Raw genomic sequence first — 20,257 nt, 5'->3', positions numbered from 1 at the left:
ACCGTTCTGTACAGTGCTCCATTATCGTTCTGTACAGTCCTCCAGGAAGTTCTGTACCGACCTCCATTACCATTCTGTACAGTTCTCCATTACCATTCTGTACAGTCCTCCATTACCGTTCTGTACAGTGCTCCATTACCGTTCTGTACAGTCCTCCAGGAAGTTCTGTACCGACCTCCATTACCATTCTGTACAGTCCTCCATTACCGTTCTGTACAGTGCTCCATTACCGTTCTGTACAGTCCTCCAGGAAGTTCTGTACCGACCTCCATTACCATTCTGTATAGTCCTCCATTACCGTTCTGTACAGTGCTCCATTACCGTTCTGTACAGTGCTCCATTACCGTTATGTACAGTCCTCCATTACCGTTCTGTACAGTCCTCCATTACCGTTCTGTACAGTCCTCCATTACCGTTCTGTACAGTCCTCCATTACCGTTCTGTACAGTCCTCCATTACCGTTCTGTACAGTCCTCCATTACCGTTCTGTACAGTCCTCCATTACCGTTCTGTACAGTCCTCCATTACCGTTCTGTACAGTCCTCCATTACCGTACTATACAGTCCTCCATTACCGTTCTGTACAGTCCTCCATTACCGTTCTGTACAGTCCTCCATTACCATTCTATACAGTCCTCCATTACCGTTCTGTACAGTCCTCCATTACCGTTCTGTACAGTCCTCCATTACCGTTATATACAGTCCTCCATTACCGTTCTGTACAGTCCTCCATTACCATTCTGTACAGTCCTCCATTACCATTCTGTACAGTCCTCCATTACCGTTCTGTACAGTCCTCCATTACCATTCTATACAGTCCTCCATTACCGTTCTGTACAGTGCTCCATTACCGTTATGTACAGTCCTCCATTACCGTTCTGTACAGTCCTCCATTACCGTTCTGTACAGTGCTCCATTACCGTTCTGTACAGTGCTCCATTACCGTTCTGTACAGTCCTCCATTACCATTCTGTACAGTCCTCCATTACCGTTCTGTACAGTCCTCCAGGAAGTTCTGTACCGACCTCCATTACCATTCTGTACAGTCCTCCATTACCGTTCTGTACAGTGCTCCATTACCGTTCTGTACAGTCCTCCAGGAAGTTCTGTACCGACCTCCATTACCATTCTGTATAGTCCTCCATTACCGCTCTGTTCAGTGCTCCATTACCGTTCTGTACAGTGCTCCATTACCGTTCTGTACAGTCCTCCATTACCGTTCTGCACAGTGCTCCATTACTGTTCTGTACAGTGCTCCATTACCGTTCTGTACAGTGCTCCATTACCGTTCTGTACAGTCCTCCAGGAAGTTCTGTACCGACCTCCATTACCATTCTGTACAGTCCTCCAGGAAGTTCTGTACCGACCTCCATTAGCGTTCTGCACAGTGCTCCATTACCGTTCTGTACAATGCTCCATTACCGTTCTGTACAGTGCTCCATTACCGTTCTGTACAGTCCTCCAGGAAGTTCTGTACCGACCTCCATTACCGTTCTGTACAGTCCTCCAGGAAGTTCTGTACCGACCTCCATTACCATTCTGTACAGTCCTCCAGGAAGTTCTGTACCGACCTCCATTACCATTCTGTACAGTCCTCCAGGAAGTTCTGTACCGACCTCCCGACAGTTCCACCGTTTGTCAGTGTTATTGTTATTGCTGTAGAGAGAAAGGGACAGCCCCTGTGTGTTTATCCCAGTTAGAGGCATTCATGCTGTTAGTGTTCGTGTTGTTGACAGTGTGATACTATAGATCTCCAAGGTGCCAGTTTTAAAGTGAATTTCAACGTCACAGACATTTCAGTGTCCCGACAGACACCCAGTCCTGACATGTTTGTGTCTCTTGTTTGTGTCTGTGTACTACTGCTATAGATCACCAAGGTGCCAGTGCAGGCGTGCCATCTGAAAACAGACTGCCATTCCTGTGTGTCCACACGAGACCCCTACTGTGGCTGGTGTGTTCTGGAGGGCAGGTAAGAAAAACGCAGGAAAGCCACACACTCTGTGTGCTCCTAATCATGTCCTGCAGAGATCCAGGTCAGCGTATCTCTCTCCCATGTCCCTCTAAACAGCCCTTGATAGGGCCAGCCTCCATCTGTGGAGTTGCTCTAGTGTTTTATGGTTGATAGTCCCAGAACTTTGCCTCCACAATTGTGTTTCTGCGCTACTTCTCGATGTATGTGGGCCCGAGAGCAGTCAGTCTTTTCGTTAGGGCCATACACTGAATAAGTGACTCTGTCCATCGGTACGGTAGCTGATAACACTCAGACGAGAGGGGTCAGAGGTCACTGTGAGACAGGAAGTCACGTGTGACCAGCTGGACGGAGAGCAGTGGCTGATGGGCGTTGGTGTTTTTCCAGGTGTACCAGGAGGTCCTCCTGCCGGCGAGCGGAGGAGAAGAACGGCTGGCTGTGGAGCCCCAAGCAGCAGTGTGTGAAGATCGTGTCCTTCCACCCACCCAACCTCAGCTGCAGAAAGACCCAGCAGGTAGTGTACCGTGCTGGGCCTTGCTCTGGCAGGCCTGCCTAGATAAGTAATAAGAAATGTTTCCATTTGGAATCAGTGACCCTCTACTCTGAAACAATCTGCACTCTATTGATCCGGCTCGGAAAACTGAAAGTTGTTTATTAAAACGGAGAAATGTGCTGGAGCTCAAAGCACCTCCTCTGACTTTGCTCTCTACCCTCTCTGTTTCTCTACCCTCTCTCTGTTTCTCTCTACCCTCTCTCTGTTTCTCTCTACCCTCTCTGTTTCTCTCTACCCTCCCTCTGTTTCTCTACCCTCTCTCTGTTTCTCTACCCTCTCTCTGTTTCTCTCTACCCTCTCTCTGTTTCTCTACCCTCTCTGTTTCTCTCTACCCTCCCTCTGTTTCTCTACCATCTCTCTGTTTCTCTACCCTCTCTCTGTTTCTCTACCCTCTCTGTTTCTCTACCCTCTCTCTGTTTCTCTACCCTCTCTCTGTTTCTCTCTACCCTCCCTCTGTTTCTCTACCCTCTCTCTGTTTCTCTCTACCCTCTCTCTGTTTCTCTACCATCTCTCTGTTTTTCTCTACCCTCTCTCTGTTTCTCTACCCTCTCTCTGTTTCTCTCTACCCTCTCTCTGTTTCTCTCTACCCTCTCTCTGTTTCTCTCTACCCCCTCTGTTTCTCTACCCTCTCTCTGTTTCTCTCTACCCTCTCTCTGTTTCTCTACCCTCTCTGTTTTTCTCTACCCTCTCTCTGTTTCTCTCTACCCTCTCTCTGTTTCTCTACCCTCTCTGTTTCTCTACCCTCTCTGTTTCTCTCTACCCTCTCTCTGTTTCTCTACCCCCTCTCTGTTTCTCTACCCTCTCTGTTTCTCTACCCTCTCTCTGTTTCTCTACCCACTCTGTTTCTCTACCCTCTCTCTGTTTCTCTACCCTCTCTCTGTTTCTCTCTACCCTCTCTGTTTCTCTCCTCCTCTGTTTCTCTCTCATTCTCTCTCTCTACCCTCTCTCTCTCTCTCTTGCTCTCTCTCTCTCTCTCTCTCTCTCTGTTTATCTCTCTCTCTCTCCTTTCTCTCTCTCTATTTCTCTCCCTCTCGGTTTTACTTCCTTTCTCTCTCTCTCCTTTCTCTCTCTCTGTTTCTCTCCCTCTCGGTTTTCCTTCCTTTCTCTCTCTCCCCTCTCTTTCTCTCTCTGTTTCTCTCTCTCTCTGTTTCTCTCTCTCTTTCTCTGTTTTCATTCCTTGCTCTCTCTCTTTCTCTCTCTCTCTCTCTCTCTCTCTCTCTCTCTCTCCTTTCTCTCTCTCTGTTTCTCTCCCTCTCGGTTTTCCTTCCTTCCTTTCTCTCTCTCTGTTTCTCTCCCTCTCGGTTTGCCTTCCTTTCTCTCTCTCTCCTTTCTCTCTCTCTGTTTCTCTCCCTCTCGGTTTGCCTTCCTTTCTCTCTCTCTCCTTTCTCTCTCTCTGTTTCTCTCCCTCTCGGTTTTCCTTCCTTCCTTTCTCTCTCTCTGTTTCTCTCCCTCTCGGTTTTCCTTCCTTTCTCTCTCTCCCGTGTCTCTCTCTCTCAGGTGGAGATCAACGTGCCCTCCCTCCCCTCCGTCGGGCAGGCAGACCGTCTGCACTGTGTGTTCCCCTCCTATATGAGTGAGGCTACCATGGCCTCTGGCCAGGTCACCTGTGCCCTGCCCAACCCTGTCTCTTTACCATCCACACCTGAACACCAGGGTAGGACCACACTCACTGTAGTACGGGTCAGGAGTTTTTCCTGACCTGGAAAACTCAGGGCCCTGGGTATACACTCAGAGACAAAAAGGTGCTATCTATAACCTAAAAGGGTTCTTTGTCTGTCCCCATAGGATAATCCCTTGAAGAACCCTTTTTGGTTCTAGGTAGAACCCTTTTGAGTTTCATCAAGAACCCTTTCCACAGAGGAACCATTTTTTCTAAGAGTGTTGGCTGTAACTACCTATGGACCAGAGTATTTCCTTGTCAGGTCATGTAGTCAGGAAATACTCCTGGCCCTATATAGCTATATCTCACTGAGCTCTGTATGTTATGTGGATTTCACAGCAACCTGTATCTTCACCAATCACAAGGACACTCTGCTCCTCTCTGTTCCTCTCTGCTCCTGTCTGTTCCTCTCTGCTCCTGTCTGCTCCTCTCTGTTCCTCCCTGCTCCTGTCTGTTCCTCTCTGCTCCTCTCTGTTCCTCTCTGCTCCTGTCTGTTCCTCCTCTCCTGTCTTTCCTCTCTGCTCCTGTCTGCTCCTCTCTGTTCCTCTCTGCTCCTGTCTGTTCCTCTCTGCTCCTGTCTGTTCCTCTCTGCTCCTGTCTGTTCCTCTCTGCTCCTGTCTGTTCCTGCCTGTTCCTCTCTGCTCCTCTTTGTGCCTCTCTGCTCTCTTCTGCTCCTGCCTGCCTCTCTGCTCCTGTCTTTGTGCCTCTCTGTCTGTTCCTGCCTGTTCCTCTCTTCCTCTCTGTTCCTCTCTGCTCCTGTCTGTTCCTCTCTGCTCCTGTCTGCTCCTCTCTGCTCCTGTCTGTTCCTCTCTGCTCCTGTCTTTGTTCCTCTCTGCTCCTGTCTGTTCCTCTCTGCTCCTCTCTGCTCCTGTCTGTTCCTCTCTGCTCCTGTCTGTTCCTATCTGCTCCTCTCTGCTCCTCTCTGTTCCTCTCTGCTCCTCTCTGCTCTTGTCTGTTCCTCTCTACTCCTCTTTGTGCCTCTCTGCTCCTCTCTGCTCCTGTCTGTTCCTCTCTGCTCCTCTCTGTTCCTCTCTGCTCCTCTCTGCTCGTCTCTGCTCTTGTCTGTTCCTCTGCTCCTCTCCTCTCTGCTCCTGTCTGTTCCTCTCTGCTCCTGTCTGTTCCTCTCTGCTCCTCTCTGCTCCTGTCTGCTCCTGTCTGTTCCTCTCTGCTCCTGTCTGTTCCTCTCTGCTCCTGTCTGTTCCTCTCTGTTCCTCTCTGCTCCTCTCTGTGCCTCTCTGTTCCTCTCTGCTCCTGTCTGTTCCTCTCTGTTCCTCTCTGATCCTCTCTGTTCCTCTGCTCCTGTCTGTTCCTCTCTGCTCCTCTCTGCTCCTCTTTGTGCCTCTCTGCTCCTCTTTGTGCCTCTCTGCTCTTCTCTGCTCCTGTCTGTTTCTCTCTGCTCCTCTCTGTTCCTCTCTGCTCCTCTTTGTGCCTCTCTGCTCCTCTTTGTGCCTCTCTGCGCCCGTAGATTTCGTGGCGGTGCCCATTAAGATCTTTGTGAACGAGTCGGTGGAGCTTGCCACCAGGGAGTTCAAGTTCTACAACTGTTCAGCCACTGTGAGGAAAGCAGAAAACACACCGTGAGTTAACTCTCTGTACTCCACTCTCTCTACCTTACTCTCTGTACTGCACTCTCTGTACTGCACTCTCTCTACCCCACTCTCTGTACTGCACTCTCTCTACCCCACTCTCTCTACCCCACTCTCTCTACTCCACTCTCTCTACCCCATTCTCTGTACTGCACTCTCTCTACCCCACTCTCTCTACCCCACTCTCTGTACCCCACTCTCTACTCCACTCTCTCTACCCCATTCTCTGTACTCCACTCTCTCTACCCCACTCTCTGTACTCCACTCTCTATTCCACTCTCTGCCCCACTCTCTCTACCCACTCTCTGTACCCCCTCTCTACCCCACACTCTCTCTCACTCTCTCTCTCCCCTACTCTCTACCTTACTCTCTGTACTGCACTCTCTCTACCTCACTCTCTCTACTCCACTCTCTGCACTCTCTCTACCTCACTCTCTGTACTCCACTCTCTCTATTCCCCATCTACCTCACTCTCTGTACTACTCTCTCTACCCCACTCTACCTCCCCCACTCTCTCTCCCACTCTCTGTACTGCACTCTCTACCTCACTCTCTGTACTCCACTCTCTCTACCCCACTCTCTCTACCTCACTCTCTGTACTGCACTCCCCACTCTCTCTCACTCTCTGTACTGCACTCTACTCCACTCTCTCTACCTCACTCTCTGTACTCCACTCTCTCTATTCCACTCTCTACCTCACTCTCTGTACTGCACTCTCTCTACTGTCCTCACTCTCTGTACTGCACTCTCTCTATTCCACCTCACTCTCTGTACTCCACTCTCTCTATTCCACTCTCTCCCTCACTCTCTGTACTCCACTCTCTCTCTGCCCCACTCTCTCTCCACTCTCTACTCACTCTCTGTACCCTCTCTCTACCTCCACTCTCTCTACTACCCACTCTCTATTCCACTCTCTCTATTCCACCACTCTCTCTACCCACTCTCTGTACCCCACTCTCTCTACTCCCACTCTCTACACTCTCTCTACTCCACTCTCTCCACTCTCTCTACTCCCCACTCTCTCTACTTACTCTCTCTCCACTCTCTGTACTCCACTCTCTCTACCTCACTCTCTGTACTCCACTCTCCTACTCTCTCTATTCCACTCTCTCTACCTCACTCTCTGTACTCCACTCTCTCTATTCCACTCTCTCTACCTCACTCTCTGTACTCCTACCTCCTCTCTCTCTCTCCACTCTCCACCTCACTCTCTGTACTCCACTCTCTCTATTCCACTCTCCACTCTCTCTACCTCACTCTCTGTACTCCACTCTCTCTATTCCACTCTCTGTACCTCCACTCTCTCTATTCCACTCTCTCCCTCCACTCTCCTCCACTCTCTCTACTCCACTCTCTGTACTGCACTCTCTCTACCTCACTCTCTGTACTCCACTCTCTCTACCCCATCTACCTCACTCTCTGTACTGCACTCTCTCTACCCCACTCTCTCTACCTCACCTCACTCTCTACCTCACTCTCTCTACCTCACTCTCTCTATTCCACTCTCTGTACTCCACTCTCTCTACCTCACTCTCTGTACTCCACTCTCTCTACCCCACTCTCTCTACCTCACTCTCTGTACTGCACTCTCTCTACCCCACTCTCTCTACTCCACTCTCTGTACTGCACTCTCTCTACCTCACTCTCTGTACTCCACTCTCTCTATTCCACTCTCTCTACCTCACTCTCTGTACTCCACTCTCTCTATTCCACTCTGTCTACCTCACTCTCTGTACTGCACTCTCTCTATTCCACTCTCTCTACCTCACTCTCTGTACTCCATTCCACTCTCTCTCTCCACTCTCTTCTCACTCTCTCTCACTCTCATTCCTCTCTGTACTCCACTCTCTCTGTACTCCACTCTCTCTACCCCACCCCACTCTCTCTCCACTCTCCTACTCCACTCTCTGTCATTCCACTCTCTCTATTCCACTCTCTCTACCTCACCTCACTCTCTGTACTCCACTCTCTCTATTCCACTCTCTCTACTCCACTCTCTCTACCTCACTCTCTGTACTCCACTCTCTCTATTCCACTCTCTCTACTCCACTCTCTCTACCTCACTCTCTGTACTCCACTCTCTCTATTCCACTCTCTCTACTCCACTCTCTCTACCTCACTCTCTGTACTCCACTCTCTCTACCTCACTCTCTGTACTCCACTCTCTCTACCCCATTCTACTCTCTACTCCACTCTCTCTATTCCACTCTCTCTACCTCACTCTCTGTACTCCACTCTCTCTATTCCACTCTCTCTACTCCACTCTCTACCTCACTCTCTGTACTCCACTCTCTCTACCCCACTCTCTCTACCTCACTCTCTGTATTCCACTCTCTCTATTCCACTCTCTACCTCACTCTCTGTACTCCACTCTCTCTATTCCACTCTCTCTACTCCACTCTCTCTACCTCACTCTCTGTACTCCACTCTCTCTATTCCACTCTCTCTATTCCACTCTCTCCCACTCTCTGTCTACCTCTACTCTCTCTACCTCACTCTGTACTCCACTCTCTCTACCCCACTCTCCACCTCACTCTCTATTCCACTCTCTCTATTCCACCTCACTCTCTGTACTCCACTCTCTCACTCTCTCTATTCCACTCTCTCTATTCCACTCTCACTCTCTACTCCACTCTCTCTACTCTCACTCTCTGTATTCCACTCTCTCTATTCCACTCTCTACCTCACTCTCTGTACCCACTCTCTCTACCTCACTCTCTGTACTCCACTCTCTCTATTCCACTCTCTCTACCTCACTCTCTGTACTCCACTCTCTCTATTCCACTCTCTACTCCACTCCACTCTCTCTACCTCACTCTCACTCTCTGTACTCCACTCCACTCTCTCTACCTCCTCTCTCTCTCTACCCCACTCTCTCTACCCCCTCACCTCTGTACTCCACTCTCTCTATTCCACTCTCTCTACCTCACTCTCTGTACTCCACTCTCTCTATTCCACTCTCTCTACTCCACTCTCACCTCACTCTCTACTCCACTCTCTCTACCCCACTCTCTACCTCACTCTCCTCCTCTCTCTATTCCACTCTCTCTACCTCACTCTCTGTACTCCACTCTCTCTACCCCACTCTCTCTACCTCACTCTCTGTACTCCACTCTCTCTATTCCACTCTCTCTACCTCACTCTCTGTACTCCACTCTCTCTATTCCACTCTCTACCTCACTCTCTGTACTCCACTCTCTCTATTCCACTCTCTCTCCACTCTCACCTCTCTGTACTCCACTCTCTCTACCCCACTCTCTCTACCTCACTCTCTGTACTCCACTCTCTCTATTCCACTTCCTCACTCTCTGTACTCCACTCTCTCTCTACTCCACTCTCTCTACCTCACTCCTCACTCTCTGTACTCCACTCTCTCTACCTCCCCACTCCACTCTCTCTCTCTCTACCTCACTCTCTGTACTCCACTCTCTCTACCCCACTCCACCTCACTCTCTGTATCTATTCCACTCTCTCTACCTCACTCTCTGTACTCCACTCTCTCTATTCCACTCTCTCTACTCCACTCTCTCTACCTCACTCTCTGGGCTCACTTTGATGGAAAGGAATAGCAGCATGTGAACAAGGTGAAGGGTTCTGCTCCTGTGGGTAAACTGTGATTCATGATACTGGGATTGAATGCATCTCCTGCATTCTGACCCTTTTTTTTATTACCAACCTGCAGGAAATGACTTCAGTTTCCTTTTTCATTAATCAAGAAACACAAGTCCATCTCCAACATTTGTGTTTTCTTCCGTGGCTGCTTCCTGTGTTGTCTTTTCACCCGGAGGAAAAGCACGTGATAAATGAGCTTTGTTTATTGGAAGGTGGAGAGACATGTTTACCATCAACAACATGGGTACAGCTACAGGAATACTGTCACAGTTTTTTTAATTGAGTGCGCCTCCCGGCTGTGGGCGTGTGTCCTAGGTGTATGTCGTGTGTGGCCAGTCCATGGGGCTGCCAGTGGAACACACAGGAACACACCTGCCAGGATGTGGATGGTACTCTGTCGGGCCCTCAGATCATCAAACACAGACAGGTAGGTGCTCCGTTAAACGGGTTCAAATGCAGTACGGTTCGTTAGAGCCTTTGCATGGCATGTCAATGTGCAAGTCAACAGATCCGTCAGAGAGCTGACAAGTGATCCGTCTGGATGAGAGTTTGTCTGCTGAAGTTCAAAAATGCAATTGCTCTGACATGTTCATTTCTGAAATTGGCATTTCATTTTCGTCTCTGTTTAGGGAGCGAGGTGTCCCCAGTTTGAAAACCCTGACCCTGTGCTCATTCCTGTTGGGTTCAAAACCACCATCAGCTTCGAGGGCATCAATCTGGATGTGTACCAAGTAAATGACATGTTTTAAATATTTGATATCGCCGTTATATTAGGTTTACATTTAGACACTCCTAGAATCTATGGAAGTTCAGAAGAACAGCGGGCACTAGTTAGTGGTGAATCCGACGGTAGTCACGTTGAGTTGTTCCTGAGCACGTACACAACTAACCCTCTCCTCCTCTGCAGGACCGGACATTCACCATCGGCACGGAGCTGATGAGGAGCTTGAAGGAGGACGTCAGGTCTGAAGACGGGCCCTTCTACAGTTTCAGCGGTTTTAATGTGCGTTAACTGCTTACTGACCCACACCTGTCAATAGTAGCTCTCACTTCACTCTGACTTGAAGGGGTGAAGGGTTCATTAGGTGTTGCTTGGTCAGGATGTTGTATTGTATGGTCACTTTACCTGGTTTGTGTCAGTCAGTTTGATATTATAGCACCCCCCCATGGACAAAAACACCACTGTTTTGTTTTATATCCTCAAACTGCTTTTTCTGTGATTGGAAAACGTCTTTGAAACGGTACAGATACTTATTCCCACATCTTCTGCTGTTTCTGAATGGTTGCCGAAGTGTATAAGTCACAAAGAGAACTTTTCTCTGGCATATTTTGGAGATGTGTCATTAATCACTGGATTAATAGGTCGTTTGTGTTCCCGTCTGTAGTTTGCCTTCGACAAGTCACAGGAAACCAACGTTCTGTTCTACGTGAAGGACAAGGAGACGGGCAGGAAGATAGACAGCACGCTGAATGGTAAGTGGTACATGCAAATATGCAACAGTGTTGACCCGAGGTGGAAAAGTGCCCAATTGTCCTCGTTTTAAGTAAAGATGCCTTAATAGAAAATGACTCAAGTAAAAGTGAAAGTCACCCAGTAAAATACGACTTGAGTAAAAAATCTAGAAGTATTTGATTTTAAATATACTTAAGTATCAAAAATAAAAGCATAAATCATTTCACATTCATTATATTAAACAAACCAGACAGCACATTTTTCTAGTTTTTAAAATAATTTATAATAATTGATTTAATTTATAACATAATTTACAAATGAAGCATGTGTGTTTAGTGAGTCTGCCAGATCAGAGGCAGTAGATGACCAGGGATGTTCTCTGTTTAGTGAGTCTGCCAGATCAGAGGCAGTAGATGACCAGGGATGTTCTCTGTTTAGTGAGTCTGCCAGATCAGAGGCAGTAGATGACCAGGGATGTTCTCTGTTTAGTGAGTCTGCCAGATCAGAGGCAGTAGATGACCAGGGATGTTCTCTGTTTAGTGAGTCTGCCAGATCAGAGGCAGTAGATGACCAGGGATGTTCTCTGTTTGGTGAGTCTGCCAGATCAGAGGCAGTAGATGACCAGGGATGTTCTCTGTTTAGTGAGTCTGCCAGATCAGAGGCAGTAGATGACCAGGGATGTTCTCTGTTTGGTGAGTCTGCCAGATCAGAGGCAGTAGATGACCAGGGATGTTCTCTGTTTAGTGAGTCTGCCAGATCAGAGGCAGTAGATGACCAGAGATGTTCTCTGGACCATTTTCCTGTATTGCTAAGCATTCAATATGTAACTAGTAGTTTTGGGTGTCAGGGAAAATGTATGCAGTAAAAAGTACATTATTTTCTTTGGGAACGTAGTGAAGTAAAAGTAGAAGCTGTCAAAAATATAAACACTAAAGTAAAGTACAGATGCCCCCAAAAAACGAATTTGTACTTAAAAACTGTACACCACTGCTGTTTACAACATCCCAAAGGGATGTGTGGACATAAAACGACAATAGGCCTTATTTGGCAAAGTGATACATTAATACATTCACACATTTACCGACATACTCTTTGCCATCGTCTAAGTGAATTAGTCCAAAACCATCGTTGTACTACTGATGGCCCAGTGTCATGTAAATGAAATGACAGAATAGTCCCTAGTATTCTGCGGCTCTCCTCTTCCTTCACAGTGACCCTATATAACTGCTCACTGGGCCGGGAGGATTGCAGCCTGTGTAAGAACGCTGCTCCTAAGTACAGTTGCGTGTGGTGCGCCAAGAGAAAGTCGTGCGTCTATGAGAAGCTGTGTATTGACCAGGCCACAGAGGACCCGCAGGACACCGAGTGCCCTGACCCACAGATCACTGACGTGAGTAACACACCTGTCTTTCAACCTGCAACAAAATATCGACTATTGATTATCACCGACTGACTAGACATTTTGATGTTCACTTCGATGATTGGTCTTATTTCATCCCCCAGTAGCTACTGACAATGAGGTCTGTTCAATGGCTGTCGAATGCCCACACGCGAAAGGGGCGCCTCTGATCAATTGTCAATTCTAAAGGCTGGGCTACAGTCCCGAACACAGTCTTTCACAGACTGCGGGGTCGCATTCTGCACGAGTTTGTGTCTTATTTCAAGGTGCTACTCTGCAAACGACTGTGTACACTTTCATCCAAAAGCGGCCATCTTAAACCTGTTCCCCAATCCCCCTCTCAGATCATCCCTCGCTACGGACCCGTGAAGGGGGGCATCTCTGTCACCATCAAGGGCTCCAACCTGGGCATCCACAAGGATGACATCAAGGCCGTCAGTGTGGTGGGGGTCCCCTGCATACACCAGGAGGACCGATACGCCGTCTCCACCAGGTAAACACACCAAATGGCCCCCTATTCCCTTTATAGTGCACTGCTTTAGACCAGCGCTCCACGGGACACACCCGCAGCCTCTGAGTGTGTGTAGATGGGCGACAGAAGGGGTTGTACCGTGGCGCGTTGTGTGTTCTGTCGTACACTGTGGGCTACCCAAATGTACACGAGCCCTCAAATGTCTTCCTTCCTCCCGGGTCTCTAGTGTGGTGTGCGAGATCGGCCCCTTGGACCCGCTGAGCACCAACTGGGGGCCGGTGGAGGTGGAGCTGGAGGGAGGGAAGAGAGGAACGTCCTCCGTTTTCTTCACATACCGGGTAGCTAATCTACCGCATGTCTTCACTTCAATCACAGTCCTCTGGATGGGAGGGCGGACTCATGAAGTGTCTACCCGATTTGGTTATGTTATCGCCATTGTTTTATTTTCAATTTCCCAGCTATGCAGACGCTGTATTAAAGAGCCCCTTTATCAGTACGCATGAAGGGCATGACATTTAAGTGTAATAATGTTCTGTGAATAAGCTACTCTGGTACTGCCACATTACACTGGCAGGTAATGCCCAGAACGATAAGACGAAATTGAGTTTTGTATATTATAGTTGTGTGTATTATTTTAGAATGTGTGATACGCCGCTTCTATTTCCTCTGGTGCCTTAACAGGGTACGCTGGAGCAATTTGACTGTCTTTCTTTATATCTCACACGGCTAAAGCTTCCCCACAGGGGACCGCTGCGCCTAACTGTTTACTCAGCAAATTGAAGGAAATGCGTGTGGGGTTGGGTGGGTGGGTGTGCGTTTTGAAAGCCTTGTGGGGGAAGAAATGAGACATGAATAGGATGACAGGGCGTGTTTTCTTACATGATCCTCCAGGACCCCATAGCCAGCTCGGTTCACCCCGACAAGGGCTCCAAGGCCGGGGGCATGGTCATCACCATCTCTGGCTCCAACCTGGATACAGCCACCAGGGAGGACGTCAGCGTCACTGTCGGCGGGGTGGTGTGCACTGTGTAAGTACTGCTGCATCCTGGGAAAGGAACTAGTATTAGGCAAGGTTGCGGTGGTCTGGTAACTGGTCACCTGCAGATTATTTCACTTCAGCCAACCCTTTGGCATGACAACGTGCAAAATAACAGGTGCTTTAAGCATAAGTGTGTACAGATCTAGCAAGCAGGGTTGATGTATTGAAAAATACCTTCATTTCAAATTTGGCCATGATTTTCTTTAACAAGAAAGCCCAGTAATTACCTAGCTGTCATGGTTCTGCCATGTTAGTCTCCTGTGCACCGTGACCCCTGTTGACCCCTAGTTCTGAGGGGTCTGTGTCCCTGGCTGACTATGTCCCTGGCTGTGTCCTTGTCTGCAGGGAGACTTTCGGTGCGAACATCACCTGCAGGATGGGAGAGTACCGGGCAGACAAGGTCCCCTCTGACCTGCTTATGGTCACGGTAAAGTATGGGAAGAGCACCACCACGGCCGTCCCCACAGCCTTCCAGTTCTGGGAGAACCCCACTATCCTGGACCACCACCCCAAGGGAAGCTTTGTGTGGTGAGTATCAGACCTCTAGAGACAAGAAGCTATTATAGAGGCGTCCACTTTGTCTCACATCAACTTGCAAGACAACTCCATCTGCACTGAGACGTGATGCGTTAGAATGATGCCACCTGTCGTAAGACAATGAAAGCTTCCCTAGTGTAGTTTAATGGCATTCAATTTCCAACACACCTGGCTCCCTCTCCTGACAACAGTTTGTAGCATCAATGTCAAATCAATGTCAAGTCAGAATTTGTCCCATCCACCGATGGTCCTTCCACCACATATGGACGGTTAAATGTGTAGACATTACCATGAAATGCTTACTTACAAGCCCTTAACCAACAATGCAGTTCAAGAAATAGAGTTAAGAAAATATTGACTAAGTTAACTGAAGTAAAACATTTTTTTTATAATAACAAGTAACATGAGAAAATGACATAACAATAACAAGAATGAGGCGCTATACAGGGGTACAGATTAGTTGAGGTCATTTGTAAAGTCATGATGTATAGATAATATCAGCGAGTAGCAGCAGTGTAAAAACAATATACATAGTCTGGGTGGCAATTTCATTAATTGTTCAGTAGTCTTATAGCTTGGGGGTAGAAGCTGTTAAGGAGCCTTTCGGTCCTAGACTTGATACCGCTTGCCGTGCGGTAACAGAGAGAACAGTCTATGACTTGGGTGACTGGAGTCTTTGACAATATTTTGGGCTTTCCTCTGACACCACCTGGTATAGAGGTCTGGGATGTCAGGAAGCTTGGCCCCAGTGATGTACCCTCTGTAACAACTTACGGTCAGATGCCGAGCAGTTGCCATACCAGGTAGTGATGCAACCAGTTAGGATGCTCTCGATGGTGCAGCTGTAGAACTTTCTGAGGATCTGGGGACCCATGCCAAATCTTTTCAGTCTCCTGAGGGGGAAAAGGTGTTGTCATGTCCTCTTCACAACTGTCTTGGTGTGTTTGGACCATGATAGTTTGTTGTGGACACCAAGGAACTTGAAACTTCGACCCGCTCCACTTCAGCCTCGTCAATGTTAATGGGGGTCTGTTTGGCCCTCCTTTTCCTATAGGCAATGATCATCTATTTTGTTATTCTTACATTGAGGGAGAGGTTGTTGTCCTGGCACCAAACTGCCAATTCTTTGACCTCCTCCCTATAGGCTGTCTCATCGTTGTCGGTGATCAGGTACAGGGACTATGATGGTCTGTTTGAAACATGTAGGTATTACTGACTCGATCAGGGAGAGTTTGAAAATGTCAGTGAAGACAGTTGCCAGTTGGTCCGTGCATGCTTTGAGTACACATCCTGGTAATTTGTCTGGCCCCACACCTTTTGAATGTTGACCTGTTTAAAGGTCTTTCTCACATCGGCTACGGAGAGCGTGATCACACAGTCGCCCGGAACAGCTGGTGCTCTCATGCATGCTTCAGTGTTGCTTGCCTCAAAGCAAGCATAAATGGCATTTAGCTCGTCTGGTAGGCTCGCGTCACTGGGCAGCTCGCGGCTGGGTTTCCCTTTATAATATTTTTCAAGCCCTGCAACATCCGACAAGAGTCTGAGCCAGTGTAGTAGGATTCAATCTTAGTCCTGTATTAACGCTTTGCCTGTTTGCCACAGCAGGATTTCTTATATGTGTCCGTTTTAGTGTCCCGCTCCTTGAAAGAGGTAGCTATAGCCTTTAGCTCGGTGCGGATGTTGCCTATAATCCATGGCTTCTGGTTGCAATGGTACGGTCACTGTGGAGACGACATCGTCGATGCACTTATTGATGAGTGCTGATGAATGAAGAGAGAGTTGATTAAGCCGGTGACTGAGGTGGTATGCTCCTCAATGCCATTGGATGAATCCCGGAACATATTCCAGTCTGTGCTAGCGAAACAGTCCTGTAGCATCCGCGTCATCTGACCACTTCCGTATTGACCGAGTCACTGGTACTTCCTGCTTTAGTTTTTGCTTGTAAGAAGGAATCAGGAGGATAGAATTATGGTCAGATTTGCCAAATGGAGGTCGAGGGAGAGCTTTGTACTCGTCTCTGTGTCTGGGGTAAAGGTGGTCTCGAGTTTTTCTCCTCTGGTTACACCGGAATGCTGGTAGAAATGAGATAAAATGGATTTAATGTGATATCTCTTCTGTTGGATGAAATGTGAATGTGATCCCCTCCGTGGGTTAAAACCATTCATTTCGCCCCTTTGTTTCCGGTGATGTTGTTTCAGTGGTGGAAGGACCATCGTGGTGACAGGATCCGGGTTTGACCTCATCCAGAACGCCATTATGAGGGTCCAGGCCTCAGCAGACGAGTGGTCCGGCATGACTCCTACTGAGGTATGGATTCATCTCACTCTTTCTCTCTCGTTCTCTTTCTCTGCCTCTCTGTTCCACTATCTCTCCACCGCTGGCAGTGTATCAGGTTATACGTCAATCAAACCTCAGTCACTCCAGCTCAGCCCTAAATCTAAAATCCTAAACCACCCCTCTGTCGCAACCACATATGGACGGTTAAATTACTCCCCATAAAGTAACTTTCAGTGATCAGGAAGAAAGACGCCATAGGCCTGCATTACTGCCTCATTATAGACCATAATTCCTTAAACCTGGAGGATTGCATCAAAAAAAGATCTGATTCCTCCAGAAATAATCAAGCGAGTTTGACTTAATGTCACACAGTCCACCCAGAGCTACTGTAGGGGCTTTGCAGACGCAGACTCCTGCCCCTGATGCCTTGGGCGGGATAAGCAGCAATTTTATGCATTTCATTTAGAGGCTATATTGAATAGAGGAATTAAGGTTCCAGCTGATGATGTGGTTAAGCAGCTTTGATCTGTTCTGCTCCTCTCTCTCTCTCTCCCTGGGTGGCAGGGACTTGGGGCTGGGGTCTTAGGGGAAGCCCCACAAACTGGTGGCTGGTAAAGTTGACTTATTAAAGACCTTGTGTGGTTGAAATCACAATCTTTCCATGGTAATATTCGGTATATTCTGACCGTTCTGAACTGTATACAACTACCCTTCATGTTGCTGGACCACAGGAAGAGTAGCTGCTGCCTTGGCAGATCCTGAATCAATACAAATTCGAGCTCAACATTTAATGTAGGCCCATAGTGGTTCTAAAATGTATGTGTCTTGGAATGAGCATAGTGTGATGGTTAAAGACTATAGCCATTATGTTGTTTTTCACCTCTGTCTATGTACAGGAACAGTATGGAATTCAGGGCGGTCTCACCCTAAACAAAATAAGCACATGGCATCTTTTTAATTCTGTGGGTCTCACCTTTCCTCCTCTCCTGCTCCTCTCGTCGTCCCCCAGTACCTCCAGGAGGCACTGAATAAGAACGACACGGTTCTCCGGTTCCTGTCCCCTGCCATCAACAGGTCCTCTGAGACCCAGGTGTTCAGGACCTTCATCCAGCTGGACAACTGGGTGAGGGAGCTCAAGCCCTTCGACTACCACCCCAACCCTGCCTTCAACCCCCTCACCAAGAAGATCATCACTGAGACCTCCATCATCATCGTCACTGTGAGTATGTTGCACTCGAAATGAGGAAATTAAAAGACTGTGTTTTGATTTAGGCCAGGAGTTTTTTTCCTGGCCCATGTGAGCTGACCTAGTATACAGTGCATTCAGAAAGTATTCAGACCCCTTGACTTTTTCCACATTTTTTTACGTTACAGCCTTGTTTTAAAATTGATTAAATTAATTATTTGCCTCATCAATCTACACACAATACCCCATAATGACAAAGTAAAAACAGGTACCTTATTTACATACGTATTCAGACCCTTTGCTATAAGACTCGAAACTGAGCTCAGGTGCATCCTGTTTCCATTGATCATCCTTGAGATGTTTCTACAAGTTGATTAGAGTCCATCTGTGGTAAATTCAATTGATTGGACATGATTTGGAAAGGCACACACCTGTCTATATAAGGTGACACAGTTGACAGTGCATGTCAGAGCAAAAACCAAGCCATGAAGTAGAAAGAATTGTCCGTAGAGCTCTGAGACAGGATTGTGTCGAGGCACAGATCTGGGGAAGGGTACCAAAAAATGTCTGCAGCATTGAAGGTCCCTGAGAACACAGTGGCCTCCATCATTCTTAAATGGAAGAAGTTTGGAACCACCAAGATTCTTCCTAGATCTAGCCATCTGGTCAAACTAAGCAGTCGGGGGAGAATGGCCTTGGTCAAGGAGGTGACCAAGAACCAAATGGACACTGTGACAGAGCTCCAGAGTTCCTCTGTGGAGATGGGAGAACCTTCCAGAAGGACAACCATCTCTGCAGCACTCCACCAATCAGGCCTTTATGGTAGAGTGGCCAGACGGAAGCCACTCCTCATTTAAAGGCACATGACAGCCCGCTTGGAGTTTGACAAAAGGCACCTAAAGGACTGTTGTTCATCGAATGATTAAAGTTTCTAATTGCGTGATTAACTGAATCAAGCAATTATTAACTCATTAACCTGGGGCACCATGGGAAAACTCGTTTTTATTGAGTTTCTATTTCCCAAATTAACTCAAAGAATATCAGAATATCGATTTTACAACAGCCGCTAATTAACCAGTTGCCTCTACCAATCTCGTTCTGAACGTCGTATAGCCTGTGAATCTGCATGGACCCGGGTCTCACCAATGAGTTCGTACCACAACAATCTTAGTTGAATATTTATTTACTATAAAGCTACAATTATGATAAAAGATACACGTAGACAAAACACATTATAGGCTATTGATTAGAACTTAGTATAACCGGCCAACACACTATGGGGCGTGCTACCCACAATGGGGATTTCAAAAGAGAGAGAAAAAAGAAAGTACACAAGAGAAATATACATTTGGGTGAATTTGTCAGCTATGCTTATTCTAACCCTAGCCTAAACTGCCGCTCTTATGGGTCAGAATATAATGATGTAATTACATGGGGATGATCTCCGAGGATTCTCTGCGTAGGCCTTCAGGCTGCTCGATGACGCACTACTCCGGCGCACCTCCCTGCTCGTCCTCCCAATGTCAGTGTCCTTTTTGGCTTAGGAGTCTGTTCCCTCACCCTTTGCTCTGGAAGGGGTCTTCTGAGGACAGACAGCTCTGTAGCTCAGAACTCACAGCATAGGAATGAAACCCTTTAGATACCACAATTCGATGGGAGATGGAGGCTAGTTGGTTCGACTTGAATTCACCCGCTTAGACACAGCTACTCATCCGTAGCTTGGGTAGAAAAGGATATCTTTGTCTTCAAACTTGCGTTGTGTTCTGTGTTCGTTGACTTTTTAGACCTTGCTGCAGCTTGGATCACGTAGTCTCCTCTGTGAATTCTTTACTCACAGGTTTTATACCCTTGGGTCAGAAGTGGGCGTAACCGCCTTTAGGGCAATTCTCTGGGCGTACCACATTAATGAGGCAAGGTCTAGAGTTTTATTCAAATCCAATTTTAGACAACTAACTTAACATTTCATCTTCCCCAAAACATTCTCTTTGATTTGGATATTTTCCATACAACGTACAATGTATAAACATCAAACATATACTAGGAAAACTCTTCACATTACAATGTTTTCGTAATAACGTCATCTATTAACCTTTAATAACAAAACAAAAATGACATACATTTTCATATTCCATCTATTGTCATGACCACCATTGTGGCTGACGGAAACCATTGTTCCAAAGTCCCTTTATTGTATGTTTAATGTTCTGAGGCTGGTTCTCCATAGTAACAGGACAAAGGAATTTGTCTGTGGCCTGAGATTTACCAGGGGTGAGAGGGGTCATAAAACCCCCCACATCTTCAGACCCCTAGATCTCTCCTCCTCTGTTGGGGTTGAGAGATAATCTGTAGGGTTGTGGTCTCCTGTAACCTGACCTGGTCAGGACAGTCATGACAGCTGTAACGTTACAAAATGCACTGGAAGGTACAACTAGGGTACAACTACATGTTTTCCAGTTCAGGTTACATGTTTTGGAAAAAAAGTCCTGTTTGCAGTTATTAATCTTGATCTACACAA

At 47.4% G+C, this 20,257-nt stretch overlaps 1 protein-coding gene across 1 annotated transcript in view; it reads left to right on the top strand.

The window, feature by feature from the left end:
* Nucleotides 1–20,257, top strand: part of plxnb2b (plexin b2b) — a 182,807-nt gene that overhangs the window by 136,726 nt on the left and 25,824 nt on the right. Inside the window, 15 exon segments of the mRNA XM_029668355.2 lie at nucleotides 1,868–1,968; nucleotides 2,356–2,482; nucleotides 4,019–4,175; nucleotides 5,647–5,758; nucleotides 9,695–9,806; nucleotides 10,009–10,110; nucleotides 10,287–10,382; nucleotides 10,765–10,852; nucleotides 12,044–12,222; nucleotides 12,576–12,724; nucleotides 12,930–13,041; nucleotides 13,595–13,731; nucleotides 14,088–14,270; nucleotides 16,478–16,586; nucleotides 17,566–17,775. Of these exon segments, the coding sequence (XP_029524215.2) occupies nucleotides 1,868–1,968; nucleotides 2,356–2,482; nucleotides 4,019–4,175; nucleotides 5,647–5,758; nucleotides 9,695–9,806; nucleotides 10,009–10,110; nucleotides 10,287–10,382; nucleotides 10,765–10,852; nucleotides 12,044–12,222; nucleotides 12,576–12,724; nucleotides 12,930–13,041; nucleotides 13,595–13,731; nucleotides 14,088–14,270; nucleotides 16,478–16,586; nucleotides 17,566–17,775 (1,974 nt within the window).

This window comes from Oncorhynchus nerka, linkage group LG9a (assembly GCF_034236695.1).
Source record: "Oncorhynchus nerka isolate Pitt River linkage group LG9a, Oner_Uvic_2.0, whole genome shotgun sequence".
Classification (NCBI taxonomy): Eukaryota; Metazoa; Chordata; class Actinopteri; order Salmoniformes; family Salmonidae; genus Oncorhynchus; species Oncorhynchus nerka.
This window is presented reverse-complemented; position numbering and strand designations above follow the sequence as displayed.